General features: G+C 40.4%; 1 protein-coding gene across 2 annotated transcripts in view; it reads right to left on the reverse strand.

Moving 5' to 3' along the window:
* Positions 1–553: 553 nt before the first annotated feature.
* The window catches only part of RAB38 (RAB38, member RAS oncogene family), a 78894-nt gene continuing 58732 nt past the window's right edge, over positions 554–20715 (reverse strand). The window contains exon 3 of one of the 2 annotated variants that reach the window (XM_002708645.5): positions 554–2162. In XM_002708645.5, coding sequence (XP_002708691.2) covers positions 2010–2162 — 153 coding nt within the window. In that variant the 3' untranslated portion in view covers positions 554–2009. Of the gene's footprint in view, positions 2163–20108; positions 20185–20715 lie in introns of those variants that run through there. The other variant, XM_051850430.2, reaches the window with a different exon arrangement.

The raw sequence follows: 20715 nt of genomic DNA on the forward strand, positions 1-20715 counted from the left end.
CCAACTCCTCCAGCGTCCAGACAATGTCCTCAGGGTAAGGGTTTTAAATGCTTATAACAGGAAGCCATGTGACTGGTTCGTACGGAAACAATGAATGCCAAGAAAATATAAGTAGGACACTGAAAGACATCTGTGACAAAAAAGAAAGTTCTGATGCGTGTATTTATAAATATTGACAGAAAAGATTGTCATAAAAAAATAGGAGCTGCCGGCAGCACATCAGGACTACAGCCATGGTCCCAAGTAAAGTAGCACCAGGTATATTTCAATTTCATCTTTTTATGTTATTATCTGGGCACCTTTTTGATCAAAATATATATGAGGATATATTCATCAAATTACACACACACACATACACACACACACACATATCCTTCTTACTCTCTTGGTCTAAATGTCAATAGAATAGACTCAACCAAGTTTTAATAGTGTCTGATAGTCCCTTTAAGTGCATATTTCTCATTTCCTTCCTAAAACAAGGTTTTAGAAACAGATCTTGAGAATAAAAGCTACACAGCAAAAAATAAATCCAAATAATAAGGAACTTGAAGCATTTTCAGATATAGGGAAACAGCATCTTTTATTGTTTATTTTTCACTTGTGAAAATATATATAATATATATTACATGTACAGAAGAGTCCCGCAGCTTGAGGCTGAGAAAGCTAATCAAAAGGCACACATAAGGGGCAGGTCTATTCATAACAGTTTTCAGTTAAACTGACATTCAGGGCATGGCAAGTGACAATGAAGGCAATGAAAGAGCAGAAAGCCTGTGTACGTGACTGTGAAGAGCTATATCAGAGGCATCTCTTATGGAGGTCATTTGAGGAGAATATAACTCTTCTACGTAACAGGCATGTCAGACCATCAGAGATGGTATTGAAATCTGCACAAAGACACCAGGGACAACCCAACAGCCAATGATAAAATTGACAGCTTATTTGCTATTTTTTCCCCATCTCTTTTAGGCTTTAGACATACACTGATTTAAATAAGGTAATGACAGGGCTGACTCTGGTCCTGCAGAATTTTGGTTGGATACACAACAGAATTTTGCAACAGAATAAATACTTTTTTAAAAAGATTTATTTATTTATTTGAAAGGCAGAGATACAGAGAGAGCAGAAGAGAGAGAGAGAGGGGGGGGGGATATGAATCTGCTGGCTCACTCTCCAGATGTCTGCAACAGCTGGGGCTGGGCCTGGCTAAAGCCAGGAACCAGGAGCTTCTTCTGGGCTTCCCATGTGGGTGCAGGGACCCATGTTCTTGGGCTATCTTCCACTGCTTTTCCAGGTGTATGAGCAGGGAGCTGGATCCGATGTGGAGCAGCCAGGATTCCAACCAGTGCCCATATGGGATGCCAATACTGCAAGTGGAGGCTTAACCTTCTATGCCATAGCACCAGCCCCAAGATTAAATACCTTTTTAAAATTTTTTTTTATTTATTTGACAGGTAGAGTTATAGACAGTGAGAGAGAGAGAGAGAGAGACAGACAGACAGAAAAGTCTTCCTTCCATTGGTTCACCCCACAAATGACTGCTACGGCCGGTGCTGTGCCGAGCAAAAGCCAGGAGCCAGGTGCTTCCTCCTGGTCTCCCATGCGTGTGCAGGCGCCCAAGAACTTGGGCCATCCTCCACTGCCCTCCCGGGCCACAGCAGAGAGCTGGACTGGAAGAGGAGCAACTGGGACTAGAACCCGGTGCCCATATGGGATGCCGGCGCCACAGGCAGAAGATTAACCAAGTGAGCCACGGCACCAGTCCCAGAAGATTAAATATTTAAAAAGCTTGTAAACACCGTGCTGATGGTGGGAGAAACATAAAAACAGCACTTATTGTTTCTTTCTTATAGGAAAGATAGAGGCATAAATCTTTGGCTTGCCACATGTGTTTCCCTATCCTGACATTTACTGAAAATGATAAAAAAAAAAAGGCACAATTCATGGGATGATGGGATTATTTCTATCATCTGCCAGCAAAAAAAAAAAAAAAAAAAAAAAAAAAGCTACTAGGATTTGGCACAGCCGGAGCAGCTGACAACCTTGGGCGATGTGAGATGGGGCTTCACGACGTCCGGCTCGATGGACTCCATGAGGTCACACTCGTTTGCAAGGATGTGCTTCACCAGGCATCTGGAGGCTTCATCAATGTTTATATTTTCCTAGGACAAAAAATAGTTTTCTTTATTTCACATTACTTTTAAAATTTGTATGCATTTGAAAGGCAGAGAGCCAGAGCCAGGGACAGCCAGACATCTTTCAACTGCTGGATCACTTTCCAATTGCCCTCCACAGCCCAGGTAGGCCAAGCCAAAACCAGGCCCAGAACTCAATTCAGGTCCCCCAAAGTGTGGCAGGGGCCCAGTTGCTTGATCCATCAGCAGCTGTGTACTGGGACTTACACTGGCAGGAAACTGGAATCAGAAGCAGAGTCAGGAATCAAACCCACACACTCCAATATGGGATGTGGACATCCCAACTGGTAGCTCAACCACTGTGCCAAGCACTTGCCCTTCTTTATTCAATATTCTAAAACAACATTGGGGTATGTTTGATGATTCACTTAAATATCCCTTCCACTGCTTTATCCGTGCATCCCCTTCCAGTTCCCCTCATTCCTATGTATTCCTTGAAAATGTGAGTCCCTCAAGTTTCTGGAAAAGACCCGGGAGGCACAGGCAGTCAAAGCCAAAATTAACTATTGGGATTGCATCAAATTGAGAAGTTTCTGTACTGCAAAAGAAACAGTCAGGAGAGTGAAGAGACAACCGTCAGAATGGGAAAAAATATTTGCAAACTATGCAACAGATAAAGGGTTAATAACCAGAATCTACAAAGAGATCAAGAAACTCCACAAAAACAAAACCAACAACCCAATTAAGAGATGGGCCAAGGACCTCAATAGACATTTTTCAAAAGAGTAAATCCAAATGGCCAACAGGCACATGAAAAAATGTTCAAGGTCATTAGCAATCAGAGAAATGCAAATCAAAACCACAATGAGGTTCCACCTCACCCCGGTTAGAATGGCTCACATTCAGAAATCTACCAACAACAGATGCTGGCAAGGATGTGGGGAAAAAGGGACACTAACCCACTGTTGGTGGGAATGCAAACTGGTTAAGCCACTATGGAAATCAGTCTGGAGATTCCTCAGAAACCTGAAGATAACCCTACCGTTCAACCCAGCCATCCCACTCCTTGGAATTTACCCAAAGGAATTTAAATTGGCAAACAAAAAAGCAGTCTGCAGCCTAATGTTTATTGCAGCACAATTCACAATAGCTAAGACCTGGAACCAACCTAAATGCCCATCAACGGTAGACTGGATAAAGAAATTATGGGATATGTACTCTTTAGAATACTATACTGCAGTAAGAAACAACGAAATCCAGTCATTTGCAACAAAATGGAGGAATCTGGAACACATCATGCTGAGTGAAATAAGCCAGTCCCAAAGGGACAAATACCATATGTTCTCCCTGATCGGTGACAACTGACTGAACACCAAAATGGAAACTTGTTGAAGTGAAAGGGACACTATGGGAAACGGTGACTTGATCAGCATAGCCCTGACTGTTAATGAACAACTTAATACATTATCCCTCTTAGTAGTTTTTTTGTCTGTTCTACTTAATATGACTGATTCAATTCTGTAATTAATACACAGTTATTCTTAAGTGTTGAAATTTAACTGAAATGTGATCCCTGTTAAACATAAGAGTAGGAATAAGAGAGGGAAGAGATATATAATTTGGGACATGCTCAAGCTGACTTGCCCCAAATGGTAGAGTTAGAAACATACCAGGGGACTCCAATTTAATCCCATCAAGGTGGCATGTACCAATGCCATCTCACTAGTCCAAGTGATCAATTTCAGTTCGCAATTGATCATAATGAAAGGACTAAGAGTCAAAGGGAGCACATAAGCAAGTCTAGTACCTGCTAACACTAACAGATAGAATAAATAAAGGGGAGAGTGATCCAACATGGGAAGTGAGATACTCAGCAGACTCATAGAATGGCAGATGCCCTAAATAGCACTCTGGCCTCAGAATCAGCCCTAAAGGCATTCAGATCTGGCTGAAAAGCCCATGAGAGTATTTCAGGCATGGAAAGCCAAGACACTCTGGCAAAAGATCTCTGTGAGTGAGATCTCAGTGGAAAGAACAGGTCTTCAAAGAAGGAGGTACCTTTCTCTGAAGGGAGGAGAGAACCTCCACTTTGACTATGACCTTGTCTAAACAAGATAAGAGTCGGAGAACTCAAGGGGCTTCCATAGCCTTGGAAACTCATGACTGGAGCATAGGGAGATTACTGATGCCATAGACAGGAGTGTCAATTGGTAAAGTCAACAACAGGAGTCACTGTGCACTTACTCCTCATGTAGGATCTCTGTCCTTAATGTGCTGTGCATTGAGATTTAATGCTATAATGAGTACTCAAATAATATATTTCACTTTGTGTTTCTATGGGGGTGCAAACTGTTGAAATCTTTACTTAATGCATACTAAACTGATCCTCTGTAATAAAAAAAAAAAAAAAAAAAAAAAAAAAAAGAAAAGAAAAGAAAAGAAACTATCAACTCCCAACTTGACTCTCACTGGGATTAAACATGACAATAGGTCTGATCTGATTTCATCATCATTAAAAAAAATCATCTATTATTTTTCACTTTATGTTTCTGTGTGGGAGCAAACTGTTGAAATCCTTACTTAATGTATACTAAGCTGATCTTCTGTATATTAAGATAATCGAAAATGAATCTTGATGTGAATGGAAGGGGAGAGGGAGTGGGAAAGGGGAGGGTTGTGGGTGGGACGGTATGGGGGGGAAGCCATAGTAATCCATTATTCGTACTTTGGAAACGTATATTCATTAAATAAAAGTTAAAAAAAAAATATTTATTCATTGTGTCAAATAAGAGGAATAGGGTCTAGTGGGTTCACTTAGTGGGTTAAATTTAACTTAGAGGGAAATATTATTTTGACATTGTCTTATACAAAAGTGTAATATTTTAGAAGAAATATATCTTCAAAATAACTTAGATTGTAATTGTCCTCTGCCATATACTACTTTTTTGTCTTTGATAGAAAATAGGAATAAAAGGACACCTTTTGCAGTGGTTATTAGTGGTTTAACAAATATTCCTGGTTCTCTGCCCGCCAATCAAATGGTAGGAGTATGCTGTTCTGATTTCTTTTAAAACAGGCATGGACATGTGACAATTGCATGTCAATGAAATGTGAAGGAATGTGATGTGCTTCCCTTTTCTAGAGAAGAAATATAAGCCAATGCGCATTTCCCGATGTTCTTTTCTCTCTGTTGTTATCATCATGGAGGCCCACAGATAGGAATTCTCTTGACCTATGTCCAGAGTGAGGATCAAATAGAGGCAACTATCCCAGTCATCCCAGGTGGTATTTACAGCATGTGTAAGAACTATGACTTGGGCCAGCACCGTGGCTCACTTGGTTAATCCTCTGCCTGTGGCACCGGCATCCCATATGGGTACCGGGTTCTAGTCCCAGTTGCTCCTCTTCCAGTCCAGCTCTCTGCTGTGGCCTGGGAGGGAAGTGGAGGATGGCCCAGGTGCTTGGGCCCCTGCACCCACATGGGAGACCAGGAGGAAGCACCTGGCTCCTGGCTTTGGATCGGTGTAGCTCCAGCCATAGCGGTCATTTGGGGGGTGAACCAACAGAAAGAAAACCTTTCTCTCTCTCTCTCTCACTGTCTAACTCTATCTGTCAAATAAAAAAAAAAAGAACTATGACTTTATTGTTTTAAGCCAATGGTACTTGAGGTTGTTTAATACTGTGGTATTAATCTAGGAAATCCATGCTGGTGTAACTCCTCAAAGGAAAACATAAAATCAAGGATAGGGACCTAGTTTCAAAAATGAAATGTTTCAATTTTATTTTAAAAATGGAGCCATATTTTTGATCTAAAATATTTATCTTTTAACTATTGAATAAATTGATTTTTTTTCTTCTTGCCTAGCTCTTTGAGAAAGACACAACTCAATTCTTTGCCCTTAATTGCAGCTACCTGTTTATATGATGGAATAAAAAAAGTGTTTAATAGCACTCTACTCTGTTTAATAGCACATTCAGGAAGGGTAATTTGTGGCCTCACTTAGTCTTCCAGGTCTTGGACACATTTCTTTAAAGAAGATTTACATAGGAGTGGTTTTAAGGTACCTGCTCAGGCATTAACAAGCCAATCCTTTGATTCTCCTTTGGCTATGGCTTTTGTGTTAGGGAAGAAGGCAACAAAACTTACCCCAAATATCAAACATGAGATGTCAGAAAGGTTATTTTTTAGAAAGCTTAAGAAACTTCCCCACAATCATGTAGCAAGTTCAGTGTTGGTCAGAGCTTATACCCAGGTCTTTATTTATTTTTTATTTGACAGGTAGAGTTACAGGCCGAGCCGAAGCCAGGAGCCAGGTGCTTCCTCCTGGTCTCCCATGCGGGTGCAGGGCCCAAACACTTGGGCCATCCTCCACTTCCTTCCTGGGCTACAGCAGAGAGACGGACTGGAAGAGGAGAAACAGGGACTAGAACCCGGCGCCCATATGGGATGCCAGCGCCGCAGATGGAGGATTAACCGAGTGAGCCACGGCACCACCCCCACCAGGTCTTCATAAAATCTAAACCTGGCTTTCACAAAACTGCCTTCCTTTCCTAGATTGTTTTGAAGATCAAATGCAGTAATAGATAAATCTCTGTCCTTGGTGGTAGAGCTAGTAGGTGCTAAACAAATCTCAGTTCTTTATCATACATGAAAATACTTATCTGGCCGGCGCCGCGGCTCACTAGGCTAATCCTCCGCCTAGCGGCACTGGCACACCGGGTTCTTGTCCCGGTTGGGGTGCCGGATTCTGTCCCGGTTGCCCCTCTTCCAGGCCAGCTCTCTGCTGTGGCCAGGGAGTGCAGTGGAGGATGGCCCAGGTGCTTGGGCCCTGCACCCCATGGGAGACCAGGAAAAGCACCTGGCTCCTGGCTCCTGCCATCGGATCAGCGCGGTGCGCCGGCCACAGCGCGCCGGCCGCGGCGGCCATTGGAGGGTGAACAAACGGCAAAGGAAGACCTTTCTCTCTGTCTCTCTCTCTCACTGTCCACTCTGCCTGTCAAAAAAAAAAAAAAAAAAAAAAGAAAATACTTATCTGCTGGGAAAAATAAGTGAAACATTAAAAATAATGTACCTTCAAATATGATGTTGGATTAGCCAGTAGTATTTTTAAACCTTCTTAAAATCTATTAACATACTAGTTAAATAGAGTTTACTTTCATTAGTTTGCAAATTGGCAAAATGTACTAATGAGAAGAATTAGATGCTAGTATATACTAATCAATGAAAATTCATCATCATTATGAGGAAAACAACAAAAACCTAAGTCTAATTATTGGCAGTCTAGCCCATCATTTTAATGAAAGAAAAGACGATGCTGGTGAACCGATGAAGTCTCCATGTAAAGGTTAGGTGAGCTAGGACAAAAGAGAATGTGCTCTAGAAAAAGGAAAAGACATCTGTGGAGGGGACATGTCTGTGCATTGACTGCATATACTACATGAAGTAGTAGATCATCATCACCAAGCCACATTTAACCTTTCTGCTATTATTTAGATTCCCATTCAGTGCCAAGTCTGCAAAGATAAAGACATTAAAATAAGTCCCATTCCTGACTGAGCTTATCCACCAGCAAGGTTTCTGTGAACAGCAGAGGCACAGAATTGTTGAATAGGGCATCTAGGGGCAAATCACTATAGATCCCTGAAGACTAATTTGGCCAAGCAGAGTCACTAGGGATATTTTGCAGGTGAAGTGTCAATAAACAAACTACAATGCAATGCATTCCTCAACAGACCTTGCCCATGTTTAGCACTCTGTGTTAACTAGTAATCTACCAGTAAGTATTTATTGACTACCTATCATGTGCACCAAAGTGCTGGTTGCCACAGCACACCTATCTGAGATGAGAACATTTGAGAGGAAGCCAGGGAGAAGAGTAAACACTGTAATTAAACTCTATATCTACCATATATGTTCTCTAAAAGGCAAGAGGTATAGGATTTACAGCAAAGGCTTAAAGCCAGCTGGTTATCTCAGTTCCCCTGCTCTCCAGTTGTATGACCTTGGGAAAGACACTGAAACCACTCCCTGCCTCAGTTTCATCATCTGGAAAAGGAATATTTAAAAAACCTATCTCGAAGGAAGAAGGGTAGGAGGGAGGACGGGATTATCATCATGTTCTTAGATTAGTACCTACAAATTATACTGAATCTGTTAAAATTAATTACAATGAAGGTGAAAAAATAAAATTCCCAAGGTTTTTTAAAAAATATTTTTTTAAGATTGGCGCTGCGGCTCACTAGGCTAATCCTCCACCTGCGGCGCCGGCACACCGGGTTCTAGTCCCAGTTGGGACACCGGATTCTGTCCCAGTTGCTCCTCTTCCAGTCCAGCTCTCTGCTGTGGCCCAGGAAGGCAGTGGAGGATGGCCCAAGTGCCTGGGCCCTGCACCCGCATGGGAGACCAGGAGGAAGCACCTGGCTCCTGGCTTCGGATCATAGCGGCCATTTAGGGGGTGAACCAACGGAAGGAAGATCTTTCTGTCTGTCTGTCTCTCTCTCACTGTATAACTCTGCCTGTCAAAAAAAATTTTTAAATAAGAAATCTGTATCTCACAGGTGATTGTAAATTAATCCATGTTAATACTTGGGACCTGTGAAAAACTTAGTGAAGCTTATGGAACACATGTTCAGTAATTTTTACCTATGTTTTCTCTTCATAAATTACCTCATTTAATCATCAGAAGAATGTAGTGATATTGTACTCTATTTCTTCATTTTGCAACTGAGTAAACTGAAATCAAGAAAGGGTTGTTGACTGGCCTCAAGGGTAAGTGGTAGGCCCACGTGTGAGTTCAGGTAGAATAACTACTACATTGACCATGTACTTACTATAAAAAGGCAAGGCATATAGTGCTTAAAGCACAGGCTTGAAGCTAGACCCTTATGTCAACTCCCTCAACATATTTCCCCAAATAAATGAAGGAACAAAACGAGCGGAGCAGTTACTCCAGCCTAGGAAAGTCACGTCCTACAATCCGGTCTTTAGGAAGGGCTGGTTTGTGTTGCCAGCATATCTCCCAACATACTTAGTCTTTCTTTCTATACTTCACTGATCTCACAAAGCGCCTATACTAGGATGAACAAATAGCAATACAGAGAAAACTCTCCTCTCTGTCCCTGCCTGCTGCAACTGCAGATCCAGAACCTTTGCACAATTAAATTGCAATATAATTGATTGAGCTATTTGGCATAGAAGTAGACACAGTCAAGTCCGCATTTTCTGGGTAATTGTTCAGAAACCGCTTCTAGCTGAAGTGTGAAATACTTATAGCTGGGAACTTTTATTTGCATTTATTATAGAGAATAATAACAATAACCCCAGGAGCATCTTTTGCAGGAAAGAAAATTTATATATTCTCTAACTCCTTGGACACATGGATGGGATCTATTATTTATTTACGGATTTGCAATGTGACAGGGTGGTCTATTGTGCTCACTGCTTTAGGTTGATGCATGCTTATTTCTGTGCTTCTGCTCAGAATCATTTCATTTATATTGATAAGCAAGCCTTAGAAACGGGCTTATGTTCCTAACAGAGCCTTTTACTAAAAACAAACGGCAGTAACTGCCAGAGGTAAGCAGGTGCTTTCTTTATGAAATAATGGTCACATCCAATGTTCACAAAAATCTGTTAAATAGCAAATGACCATATCTTAGAGGCAAAGAAACTGGAGACAACAAGGTTAGGGAATTTACCCAAGTAGAACACTATCTGAGCCAATCTGTCTTTTCAATGGAGACTGGCCTAACTCAGGTTCCTATCCTGCTTCCCCATACATTGCATACAATCTGTTCCATGATTAGAACAGATTTTAAGGGCCAGCACTGTGGCACAGTGGGTTAACACCCTGGCCTGAAAAGCCAGCATTCCATATGGGCGCCATTTCAAGACCCGGCTGCTCCACTTCTGATCCAGCTCTCTGCTATGGCCTGGGATAGCAGTAGAAGATGGCCCAAGTCCTTGGTCCCCTGCACCCACTTGGGAGACCCGGAGGAAGCTCCTGGCTCCTGGCTTTGGATCGGCACAGCTCTGGCCATTCCAGCCAACTGGGGAGTGAACCATCGGGTGGAAGACCTCTCTGCCTCTCCTCTCTCTGTGTAACTCTGACCTTCAAATAAATAAATAAATCTTTAAAAAAAAAACAGATTCTAAAATAGTTTTATTTCTAAGTCAGTAGTTCTCAACTCTGGCTGCATATTCATAACATATTTTTTTAAAAAAAAAGTCTATCCTCAGGACTATCTTCCCCATCATTGTTCTATTTGATATGTAATGGGGGCCTACCATAGGCATTTAAAAAAATTTCCCCATCCATTTTAAATGGACAGTGAATTTTCAGACATGCTCATATAATTAGGAATGATTTTTATATAAACGCTCTTTATTATTTCAGTTGTGGGCTTCCTAGAAACACAGTTTCACACAGTAATGCAAGGGTCTGGTGATTCTGATGTTTCCACAGAGGGAGGTGTATAAATCTTACTGTCTGAGGTGTTGGGTACTTGTCAGTTTTTTAATTAGCTCTTCAGAACACCTGTTAGAAGGCAAATGATTTAACCTCTGACCCTCAACCCAAGCAGAAAACCTTCACATCTGCCTAGTTAGAAGCCAGCAAGGAATTCATCCTCCTGCAATCTTTCCAAACACATCAACCTCAAGCAAGACACCAAGTGTACGTGAGCCTCCAAGGTTAAGACACTAAATTCCTCAGCCCTGTGAAATTGGAATTAGACAAGATGGCCTGCAGGATAATAACATTGCTGGCAAAACCTCCTTCCACAGAATAGAGCTTCAAAACTCCTCTCAGCACTTGTTGACTGAGCACATAAGCACCAAACATTTTCTAGCTTTTTGATTGCCTTCACTAATACCTGATGTGGGCCCTCGTGTGCCTTGTGTTTGTCTGCAAAGCAGGTTTTTTTTTTTTATTTTAAAGATTTATTTATTTGAAAGGAAGTGTTATAGAGAGAGAAGGAGATGGAGGGAGAGAGAGAGACAGACAGACATAGAGAGAGAGAGAGAGAGAGAGAGAGAGACTCTTCTGTCTACTGGTTCACACCCCAAACATCCACAATGACCAGGGCTGGGCCAGGCAGAAGCCAGGAGACTGAAATTCCATCCAGGACTCTCACATAGGTGGCCAGGACCCAGAGGTGGGCCATTGGGCGCTGCTTTCCCAGGCTCATTAGCAGGGAGCTGCACTGGAAGCAGAGCAACTTAGATTCCAACTGGGGCTCACATGGGATGACAATGTCTCAAGCGGCAGCTTAACTCACTGTGTCAGAATGTTGAACCCTGAAAAACAATTTTATCTTCCTGATTCCCTAATTTCACCCCATCTCCTTTTCTAAATTGCTATCCTCAGAGCTCCTGCATTTTCTTTTTTTCTTCTCTTTGTGTCTTAGGTGTTGACAGCCAATATTGTATAGTGTTCAAGGTGCTAACCTCCTGAATCCAAAGCTCATGGTTCTGCCTCTTGCCACTTTCTCCAGGAGAGGGAAGCATGAGTAGAGAGTGTGATGCAAGGGAACCAGGTCCTAGGGATGCCTTTTTGTCTGACAAGTGCCAAACTTTAATATAACGTGTCCTGAGAATGACAGGTTGAGCCAAACTGGCACTGATTTGTTTATTTATTTATTTGACAGGCAGAGTGGACATTGAGAGAGAGAGACAGAGAGAAAGGTCTTCCTTTGCCGTTGGTTCACCCTCCAATGGCCACCGCGGGCAGCGCACCACGCTGATCCGATGGCAGGAGCCAAGTGCTTCTCCTGGTCTCCCATGGGGTGCAGGGCCCAAGCACTTGGGCCATCCTCCACTGCCTTCCTGACCACAACAGAGAGCTGGCCTGGAAGAGGGGCAACCGGGACAGAATCCGGCACCCCAACCGGGACTAGAACCCGGTGTGCCGGCGCCACAAGGCGGAGGATTAGCCTAGTGAGCCGCGGCACCGGCCCTGGCACTGATTTTAACATGGGTAAGTAACACTGTCAGCATGGGAAAAAGAAGTATAGAGAAGAAGAGAAAAGTTCACAGCTCCAAAAATTGTGTCTGACAGTATTCCCCCATCCCTACCTCAGCCCCTGTCCTTCATTCAAACCTTCCTTCCCTCCTTGCTGCACCAACATGGTATCCTACCTTCTCTCTCTCTTCCCTTATTTGCCAAGGGATTCTCCTCCCATCACCAGACAGCCATGAACTACTCCCATGCTTACAGAGACTCACCAAATATTAAAGACTGCAGGAAAACAGACACCATTAATGTGCCCTTCTTTCTTACCCTCACCAGGAAATTAGACAAAAAAAGAAAGTGACTTGCCTGGCATCACACAAGCTACTTAATCTCACAGGGAACATCTAGAACACACTTAACCTCTAAGCTCTTGTTGCTTGCAGTATTGTGTAAATATTTTACTTGTGCTAACTAAAATAATCCTCACAAAAACCCAGGTGAGAATTCTAAGGCACGGAGTGATTGAATAACTTTCCCAGGGTCACACAGCCAGCAAGTCAAGCTGTCAGCATTTGGTTTTGTAGCCCATGCTCAGCCACTGCTCATTTGACCCCAGGATGCGCCAGTGCTGTCAGATGGAAGAACTAGACTCAGGCCCAGAGCCCCTTCACCTGTTTTTCATAACTGCTTCTTGAAGGAATGAGCAGTCAACTATCCTGACTTGTTGGCTGATACTTTCTAAGTTTCAAAATTCATGAATAAACAGTCCACACAAGGTGCCATTTTGGCATCAATTGCTAATTAAATTTTGATTTCCAATGTCTTTAAATGGCTTATGTGCACTCTCCAGTCCACACCATATCTTACTAATTTATTTTTTTAATGTTTTATTTCAGAATAGTTTTTGATTTACAAAACAAAAATATGAGGTAGTAATACAAAGAGTTCCCATAGACTCCTAACCACTCCCCCTATTACTAATATCTCATATTAATATATTTGTCACAATTCATGAAACATACACAGCTTTCCCTGTTTTTTTTTTTATTCCAAATTCCTCTTATCTTTTCCACCCTTACCAGCTTCTGGGAGTCAATATTCTATGTCCTGATTGAGATTCTTGTTTTGTTTTAATTTCAGCTGCCATGTAAGAGAGAGAACATGCTATATTTGTTTTTCTGTATCTGGTTTATTTCACTCAGCATGATGTCCTCCAGTTTCATCCATTTCACTGTAAATGGCAGCATTTCATTCTCTTACTGCTAAATAGTATTCTGTTATCTATACATACCACATTTTAAAAAATCTATTCATCTGATGATGGACATAGTGGTTGATTACACATTTTAAAGAAATCTCTATACTGTTTTCCACAGTAGCTTTACCAATTTACATTCCCACCAACAATGTATAAAAGTTCACATTTTTACAGGTCTTCAGCACTACTTGTTAGTCTCTGTCAGATGGAAAATTGCCATTCTGACAAGGGTGAGCTGGCATCTCAATTGTGCTTTTGATTTGCATTTCCCTAATGGTTAGTGAGCACTTTTTTTCTTTTTCATGAATTTATTGTCCATTTGCATTTCTTCTTTCAAGACCTATCTATTTCCTTTGCCTATTTCTTAACTTGATTTTTTGTTGTTGTTGAGGTTTTTTTTAATTGCATATACATTCCAGATTTTAATCCTTTGTCATATAAGTAGATTACAAATATTTTCTCCGATTATGTTGGATGTTTCTTAAATTTTGTTTTGTTTTGTTTTGTTTTTTGACAGGCAGAGTTAGACAGTGAGAGAGAGAGACAGAGAGAAAGGTCTTCTTTCCGTTGGTTCACTCCCCAAATGGCTGCCACAATTGGCATACTGTGGCCGGCGCGCTGCACCGATCTGAAGCCAGGAGCCAGTTGCTTTCTCCTGGTCTCCCATGCGGGTGCAAGGCCCAAGCACTTGGGCCATCCTCCACTGCCTTCCCAGGCCACAGCAAAGAGCTGGACTGGAAGAGGAGCAACCAGGACAGAATCCTGCGCCCCAACTGGGTCTAGAACCAGGGGTGCCAGCGCCGCAGGTGGAGAATTTGCCAAGTGAGCTGTGGCCAATGTTGGATGTTTATTTATTGATTTTTCCTATGCTGTACAGAGCTTGTGAATTTGATATAATCTCATTTGTCTAGTTGTGTTTTTCTTGCCTGAGCTTTTGGTGTCTCTTATCCAAGAAATCATCACCTACACCAATGTTTTGAAATGTTCTCCCTATTTTTTCCTTCTAGCAATTTCATAGTTTCATGTCTTGATCCACCTTGAGTTGATTTTTGTATGTGGTGAGAAGTAGGGATCTAATTTCATTCTTTTACATATATACATGTAGTTTTACCCACACGATTTATTGAAAATACTATCTTTTCTCCAATATATTATTCTTGGCTCCTTTGTAAAACATCAGTTCTCTAAATGTATGAGGAATAATTTTGGGGCTCTCTGTTCTCTTCCATTGATCTATATATTGACATTTTATGCAGTATCATGCTGTTTTAATTACTGTAGCTTTGCAGAATGCTTTGAAATCAGGTATTGTGATGCCTACAGTCTGATATTTTTGCCAAGGATCCCTTTGATATTCTGGGTCTTTTGTGATTTCATATGAATTTTAAGATTGCCTTTTCTAATTTTGTAAAGAATGTCATTGGTATTTTGACAGGGATTATATTGAATCTATAAATTCATTTAGATATTTTAATGATATTTATTCCTTGAATTTATGAGCAAGGAGTATCTTTCCAGTTTTTGATGTGTCATTGATGATTTCTTTCATCCATGTTTTTTTATCTTTATTGTAGTGATCTTTTACTTCTTTGGTTAAATTTATTCCTAAATATATTATTTTTTGTAGCTATTGTGAATGAGATTTCATTCTTGATTTCTCTCTCTCTCGTTCTCTCTCTCTCTCTGTTTTTTAAAGATTAATTTATTTATTTGAAAGTCAGAGTAACAGTGAAAGGGAAAAAGAATCTTCTATCCTCTGTTTCACTCCCCAGATGCCATGAAAGCCAGCTCTGGGACAAACTGAAGCCAGGAGTCAGGAGCTTCATCCAATCTCCCACGTGGGTGGCAGAAGCCCAAGCACTTAGGCCATCTTCTACTGTTGTCCCAGGCCATTAGCGGGGAGCTTAATGGGAAGTAGAGCAGCAGGGACACAAACTGACACCATAAGGGATGCAGACATTGGCTTAACCCACTATACCACAACGCCTGCCCCCACCCCACCTCTGCTTAATTTCTCATTCAACAAAATCATTATTGGCACATAAAAATGCTACTGTTTGGGACTGGCGCTGTGGCACAGCAGGTAAAGCCACCACTTGCAGTGCTGGCATCTCACATGGGCACCAGTTTGAGTCCTCCTGCTCCACTTCCAATCCATATCTCTGCTATGGCTTGGGAAGGCAGTAGAAGATGGTCCAAGTCCTTGGCCTCTATGCCTACATGGGAGACGCAGAGGAAGCTCCTGGTTCCTGGCTTCAGATCAGCACAGCTCCAGCCATTGTGGCCATCTGGGGTGTGAACCAGCATATGGAAGACTTCTCTCCCTCTCTCTCGCTGCCTCTGCCTCTTGTAACTCTGCCTTTCAAAAAAATAAATAAATCTTTAAAAAAGAAAAAAAAGCTACTGTTTTTTGTATGTTGATTTTGTATCATGCAACTTTTGTATCCTGCAACTGTTCTAACAGTTTTGTGGTGGAGTGTTTAGCTTTTTCCATATAAAACATCATATCATTTTGCAAACATGGATATTTTGACTCCCTCCTTTCCAATTTTAATGCCCTTTATTTCTTTCTCTTCCTTAATTGCTCTTCTTAAATATATTACTCATTTCTGTTAAATTCATGGTCCCTGAAAAAAACTGAATTCATCATCCCTGCCTCTTCTCCCATGCGCAGTCCTACAACCCTGACACTAGGCAGAAACAGTTTTCCAGTCGTTGTTAGAGTTCACAACTCTTGAGATTCCTTTGTCAAACACAATATGTAGTGCATTACTAATCAGGACACTCATATATTATCTTTACTTTTGTTTTCAAATTGTTAATTTTTAAAGTTTCCTTGCCAGGAGCCTCTAAAGGAGATAGTGCTTCAGCACCCATAATCTGTCTTGAAAAGAGGATAAGCATAAGCATAAAAACCATCATGCAGCTGGACTTAATAAACCCCATTCATGAAGAATATCAGCTTTCAATTAAAATACTTCCTTATTCATCAGTTTAGGAAGATAGATGGCCCACCAGATACAAAATAAGAATAGTGATTTCTAACACTTTTTGACCACCTACTATCGATCACCTACTTTGCCACTAAGCTAAGTATGCTACATATATGATATTTAATCCTTAGCACATCTGAGAGGTGGGCACACATGGGGTCCTCTAGCACTTCATAGCAATGCATATTATGAAAATATTATACATGGATTTTAAAAATTTTGAAACAAAATATAATTATCTTTTAATTCTATTTTTCACAAATTTTTGAAGTATCCTCTAGGCATATTATCACTGGATAACATGCAATGGCTTTTGTGTGTCTGCTGCACTGGGGACTTCGCTGTTGTATCCCAGTCTCTAGCACAGTGCCTGCAAATTGTAAATGAATAGTTGACTGAATGAATGAACAAGGTCTCAGGAAGATGACAGTTTAGATTTCAACATGAACACAGTTTTAGGTGTGGGCAATTTCTGTTGAGATTGAAAACAAAAATATGTTCATAACAGAATTTACTTCATAAGTCAAACTGCCTGTTTTTATTTTGTTTTCCAGTTACAATTTGATTCCATACCTTGAAATGAAAGGAAGACTGAATGAACCATTTATAAAAATTGACCAGAACTTCTGTAGGCTTAGATGACAAGCAAACTTAGGTTAGAGTCCCAATTCTGCTGCTTTGAAAATAATGTGTTTGGGCAGGCATTTGGCACAGTGGTTAAGATGCTGGGTAGGACACCTGCATCTGAACAGAGTACCTGGCTTCTATTCCTGGCTCTGGCTCCCGATTCCATCTTCCTGATAACAGAGATCCTGGAAAGCAGCAGTAATAGCTCAAGCAATGGGGTCCCTACCATCCAGGTAAGAGATCTGGAGTAAATTCCCAGTTGCCAGCTTCATGCCCTCTGTCCCCATAATCCCTGGCCATTGTGGATATTTGGGAAGTGAAACAATGGAAGAGAGCTTTCTCTCTCTCTCTCTCTCTCTCTCTCTCTCTGTCTGACTGCCTTTCAAATTGATAAATTTTAAAACGTCCTTTGAATAGAGTTCTACTTCTGTTTTTCCAAAAGCTATTTTAGGTAAAATGTGCTCTTTAATAACAAGAAGTATTCACCAAAATACTTAATTTGGGGGGTATTACCTGTAAGGTGGCAAGATAGAGATAATAATACACACCCACAGAATTATGAGGCTTATAAATATTATATTTAGAAGTTGTATAGTTTTATGTTTGTGACTATATATTTACATATATGCTTATTTTAATATCATATTCTTCTCTTAAGGACTTTTCTGTAACCAAGTGGACACTTCTAGCATTTAGTAATTTCTCTTGAGTCCCTTAGTCTTATATATATACATATACAAAAATATACACACAATTATATACACACATAAATATACACAATTATATTGTCTAGCCATCAACTAACTTCTTAACCCTAATGCTTTTCCAGACAGCATAAATGAAATTATTTCTTCTACCATTGTTGAAATAATGATAACTTTGGTGAAAACAAATAGGAAAAAGGGCTACGTGCAAAAATGGAAGTAATAAAACAAAAAAATTAATCTATCAGACCCTTTTTGGTATTTGGAACATAAGTGATACTAGCTAGTTACCAGAGCTCTGGTCTCAACACTAGGAGACAAGTTTAGCCTACCCTACCAAATCATTGATGTCTAAGCCCTAAATTCCACAGTCAGTTCACAAATACTTCTTAGCCTGGGCCTCCTAGAAGCAGCACTTAGCAAGTACTATATAATGTTCTTTCTGATATGGAATAACATGTTCTTTTTCTTTTTTCCACAAACCTGTAATTAAAAAAGTGGAAAGAGACACATCCATCTGGAGATCTTATACTGATCTGAAATGTCATGTAACTAAGTAACAAATTTATTGTTCAGCAAGTAATTGTTGAGCTCTTTGCCTGGACCAGGCTCTATTCACAAAGGCTTTATGCTCTGTTTTACTAGTCCAGGGTTCCTTTGCTTATGCTTAATGATGGACATGGGTGCTCTCTTCTTACAGGCATGTGGCATTTCACCCTTGCTCGTGTCCTCTGTACTCTCTTCTCTGATTACATGCTTTCAGAATCTTTCCACTGCACTCATCCTCCATACTACTGCTAAGTAATCTCCTGACTACTCTAATTAAAGTACAGTTACTCATCCTCAACTACAGTTCAAAAAAAGTTTGTTGGCTCACACTGACCACTCAGAATAAGTCCAGATCACTAAACTAGGGGCCTACCAACATGTCGACACCTTGACTTCGCTGTCTCATCTCCTCTGACTTCCCTTACTTAGCGAGGTTCCACGTAAACCAATTCATAGACCTTTCTCAATGCATGCTTTGCTTGAGCTCATTTTATTCCATCTTTTTCTGTAGAATTTCTGCCCAACCAGAACAAATATATCTTATTTGGGAGCATTTGGTATTTAGGTTTTCTGTTTTAAATTTCTGAATGGAATTCAGGTATATTCCCCAGCTTTAGAATTTTCTGGAATCTTGAATTTTTATTATCTATGTGTATTCATTTATTGTTAAGGGGAAAGGTGCAGTAGAAGGATCAGAACTATCCCAGCTCTATCACAAGCAGGGTAACATAAGAGAAGTCACCATAACCATTCTCTGAGCCTCATTTTCTTTATGCATAATCTGTGATAAAAAATAATGCCAACCTCACAAAGTTACTGTGATATGTATATATAAAATCCATGAGATATGTGAAAGAGCTCAGCAATAGACACTGAAAACAGAACACTTTGGAAACAATACAGCTTTGTAAAAGTATTGTTATTGTTAACTCCTATATGCAAATGTCTAGAGGGCAAACCTACTTCTTTATTACAATAAGATATCTCAAAGTGAGTTCTGAAGTTTCATAGGAAAATATGGGAAGAAAAAGCATCTTATGCCTAAATTATCTTAGGAAATGTGAAGCTAAAACTTATTTGAAAATATTTTATAATCACAGGATTTCTCAGTCTTAGAATATCACAGAATGTGTGATTGAACTTTTTGCATGATAGAAAAGTGGCTTAGTATTCTGGCTGGAAGAATACGTGGGGAATTAAAGCAACATGGCAGACCTGGAGTATACAGATTTGCATCAATAATGCGTGAATTAGGAAAAGGCAGGTTCAGGTTGGGCAATAGGGTTACAGAAAAGCAAGCAGTCTCCTTGACCACTGCTGCCCCACCATCTCAATGCAGGGAAGAAGTGTGTAGCAGTCATAATCTCACATCACAGAACTCTTGTCTAATGCAATATCTTATAGCGATAGTGCTCCTCTTTACATAATTTGCCAATTGCTGATTTGGCATGGTAACTGGTATATGTGGGAGTGGTTGTGGGTAGAGGGCTGGGTAGATGGGAACATTATTAACTGATTTTGTATTACTCTAGTAAGCTTTTAACCTTACTTAAACAGTGCTACCACCATTTTTATCTTTCTCCATTTTTTGGAGACAAGCCCAAAATTAAACACATGGTTTTTATTTAAAAAATATGACTTTAACAGTGAGATACTGCAATGTTGGAAACAATGGGCCTGACTGGTAATGACAGACATTATTCAGTCTGGTGGACCAATGCTCCCCAACCCTTAATCCCAGCAAGGAAAGGTTAAATGGCTCTCCCAAGTACTTCCTAGCCATCTCCTAAAGTACTCATAGATATTCTCATAGATATTTGCAATTACTTTTAGAAATGTATTTTCTCACTAGATACAAAGGTCTTGAAAGTAGAAGTAGCACTTACTCACTTGGAATGTTATCAGCAACTAAACAAGGATCTGTTGGTATGAGGTGTTCAAAATATAATTTATGAGTGAACTGTCCTGTAAAGGGAGAAGGCAAATAAACTAATTCAAATTAAAACTCACACACACACACACACAAAATATTGTGAGCTGCTCTATGTTGATATTCATTGTACTGAAGTTCCTTTAGACTCAAGATAGCTTAGGACGGGGAATTAGAGGGCTTGAGTTTTAGCCCTGATGTTGCTGCAAACTATCTTGGTCACTATGGGGAAATCCAGTTCTCTCTCTCCCATCAATTTCAAAAGCTGGGAATAGAGAGAATTTATACTCTGCCTTTTACCAAACAGGATTGAAGGTGACCCTTGAGACTATCTCTAGCTCTTGAGTAATGCAGTTAAACTTGCAGGAGATCTTAGAATAATGCTCCCTTAATGGGAAAGATTTCTCAAATTGAGAGTTTAAGTATAAGGCATTTGTTTAAGCGATCATTTACTACAGCAAATGCACTCTATCAACTTGATTAGCCATAAGTTTTTCATTGAAAAAATCAGAAACCCATTCAACTGCCTAAGCCATCTGGAGGATACTTCCCCGGAGTGACAGAAT

Source organism: Oryctolagus cuniculus, chromosome 1, assembly GCF_964237555.1.
Source record: "Oryctolagus cuniculus chromosome 1, mOryCun1.1, whole genome shotgun sequence".
Classification (NCBI taxonomy): domain Eukaryota; kingdom Metazoa; phylum Chordata; class Mammalia; order Lagomorpha; family Leporidae; genus Oryctolagus; species Oryctolagus cuniculus.